Source organism: Melopsittacus undulatus, chromosome 3 (genome assembly GCF_012275295.1).
Source record: "Melopsittacus undulatus isolate bMelUnd1 chromosome 3, bMelUnd1.mat.Z, whole genome shotgun sequence".
Taxonomy (NCBI): domain Eukaryota; kingdom Metazoa; phylum Chordata; class Aves; order Psittaciformes; family Psittaculidae; genus Melopsittacus; species Melopsittacus undulatus.
Window position 1 is genome coordinate 51,019,909 of NC_047529.1, and position 2,260 is coordinate 51,022,168.

At 55.4% G+C, this 2,260-nt stretch overlaps 1 protein-coding gene across 1 annotated transcript; it reads left to right on the forward strand.

The window, feature by feature from the left end:
- Positions 1-294: 294 nt before the first annotated feature.
- Positions 295-1,833, forward strand: GJA10 (gap junction protein alpha 10). The gene has a single exon (XM_034060749.1). It carries the CDS (start codon positions 295-297, stop codon positions 1,831-1,833), a length of 1,539 nt encoding a protein of 512 aa, XP_033916640.1.
- The last annotated feature ends 427 nt before the right edge of the window (positions 1,834-2,260 follow it).

Here is a 2,260-nt window from a genome sequence, read left to right on the forward strand (position 1 = left end):
GTCATGTTTGCATTTTTCTTTGGTAATCATGAAGTCTGCATTCAGTTAAAGACCTGGTAAGTAGAAAATAATGATGAACTTCTAAGAGCTCTCCTGCTATGAGAAGAATGTATATGCAAGGTGATTATTTATACAAAACAAAAAAAAACCCTAAACAAAACAAATAAAAACTAACCCCAACCTCCCCTCGACCCAAAAGAAACCTCACAAAACCAACCACTAAAAAGGGCTAGGGAAATCCAATATTGCATTAAAGTAACATATTTTTTTGCATTCAGAGATGAACTTGTGACCATGGGTGACTGGAACCTGTTGGGCAGCATCCTTGAAGAAGTGCACATCCACTCTACCATAGTTGGCAAAATCTGGCTCACAATCCTGTTCATATTCCGGATGCTGGTGCTGGGAGTGGCTGCTGAAGATGTCTGGGATGATGAGCAGTCTGAGTTCATCTGCAACACAGAGCAACCTGGCTGCAACAATATCTGTTATGACCAGGCCTTCCCCATCTCTTTGATCAGATACTGGGTACTTCAGGTCATATTTGTCTCTTCTCCATCACTAGTTTACATGGGCCATGCACTCTACAGGTTAAGGGCTCTTGAGAAGGAGCGACAGAAGAAGAAAGCCCACCTGAGGGCTCAGCTAGAAGACCTGGAGCCCGTGCCTGAGGAGCACAGGAGAGTGGAAAGAGAACTGCGTAAGCTGGAGGAACAGAAGAAAGTGAATAAGGCACCCCTGAGAGGGTCCCTGCTGCGCACCTATGTCCTACATATCCTGACCCGATCTGTGGTCGAAGTGGGTTTTATGATAGGTCAGTATCTTTTATACGGGTTTCACATGCCCCCCCTTTATAAATGCACTCGATCCCCTTGCCCTAACACGGTGGATTGTTTTGTGTCCCGACCAACAGAGAAGACCATCTTCATGGTCTTCATGAACAGCATCGCTGCTGTCTCCCTGTTCCTCAACCTCCTGGAAATTGCCCACCTGGGCCTCAAGAAGATCAAGAAGAGCCTCTACTGGCGCCCTCTGCGACCGGAGGAGGAGGCCAGCCTCTACAACTCCAAGAAGAGCTCCGTGGTGCCACCAGCCTGCCTGGCCAGCAACGCCTCTCCGCCGCGGCCCGGCACAGCCCCGCCGCCCGCCGGCGCTCCCGCGGGGCAGCCGGACGCTCAGCCGGGCCGCCAGCACCGCGGAGAGCTCCGCGGCGCGCCCCCGCCCCGCCGCCGGCACAGCGCGGGGCAGCACCACGGACAGCAGCCGCCGCCCTCCTCCAGCAGCGACGAGGCGCCGCGGGCACCCAGCGCAGCGACTGCATCCCGCCGGGGGCCCCGCAGGCACAGCCGGGGCAGCGGCTGCCGAGACCGCGATGAGGAGCGCGGAGAATCCCCGGACAGCGGGCACTGCCCGGGCACCCGCAACTCCAGCTTCCTCTCCCGCGTCCTCACCGGGAGCAGGGCGAGCAGCGACAGCGACAGCGCCGCCTCCTGTGGAGACCCCGGCCCCGGCTCCGGCTCGGGCTCCGGCTCGGAGGGCAAGCGCCGGGAGGAGGACAGCCCGACCAGCAGCCCGCCGCCGGCAGCCGCCATGGGCCGCCGTGTGTCGATGGCAAGTAGCGCCCCGCGGCCCAAGGGGAAGCCCACGGGAGGGGGCAGCGGCGGATCCTGGGCCGGGGCGGGACCCCCGGCTCCGTGCCCGGCCCCGGGAAGGAGGGATAGAGCCAGGGGGCAGGGAGGCTTGGGCAGCGCTTCCGACCCTAACAGCACCCTAACACCATACATCCTCTCGATCAACCCGAGTTCCCGCACATTTTGTCCCCTTCTCGGGTGAGAGCAAAAGCATCACTAAGAAATGATTGAGTCCTCAGGATCATTAAGTCACCGAATCTGAGCTTCTTTATATTCACTACACCATTTCAATCAAATTCTGAGGACTGTCTCAGGGGAAACTTGTCCAGCTCCACTGACACTGTGAGAAAGAGGATCCTTGAGTACTGTGAGTGGTTAGAAGCAGAAGGCACTCTTACACATTGCTTATCAAAAAACTGTTCACTGGTTCCAGTTTTCATGAAGTTACAGTTTATGCAGTATGCAGTCAGCATAAGTCATGTCAAATTGTCACCTTAGATGCAATTTAATCACTTTTTATGCCAGTGTCTCTAATGCAGGGACAGGGCTTAGAGTCCAATCTGTCTGATCTGGTGGGTTTTGATACTCAGCTGAGAAGGCTCTTTAAAAAGGTGAAGTGCAAAAAGTTA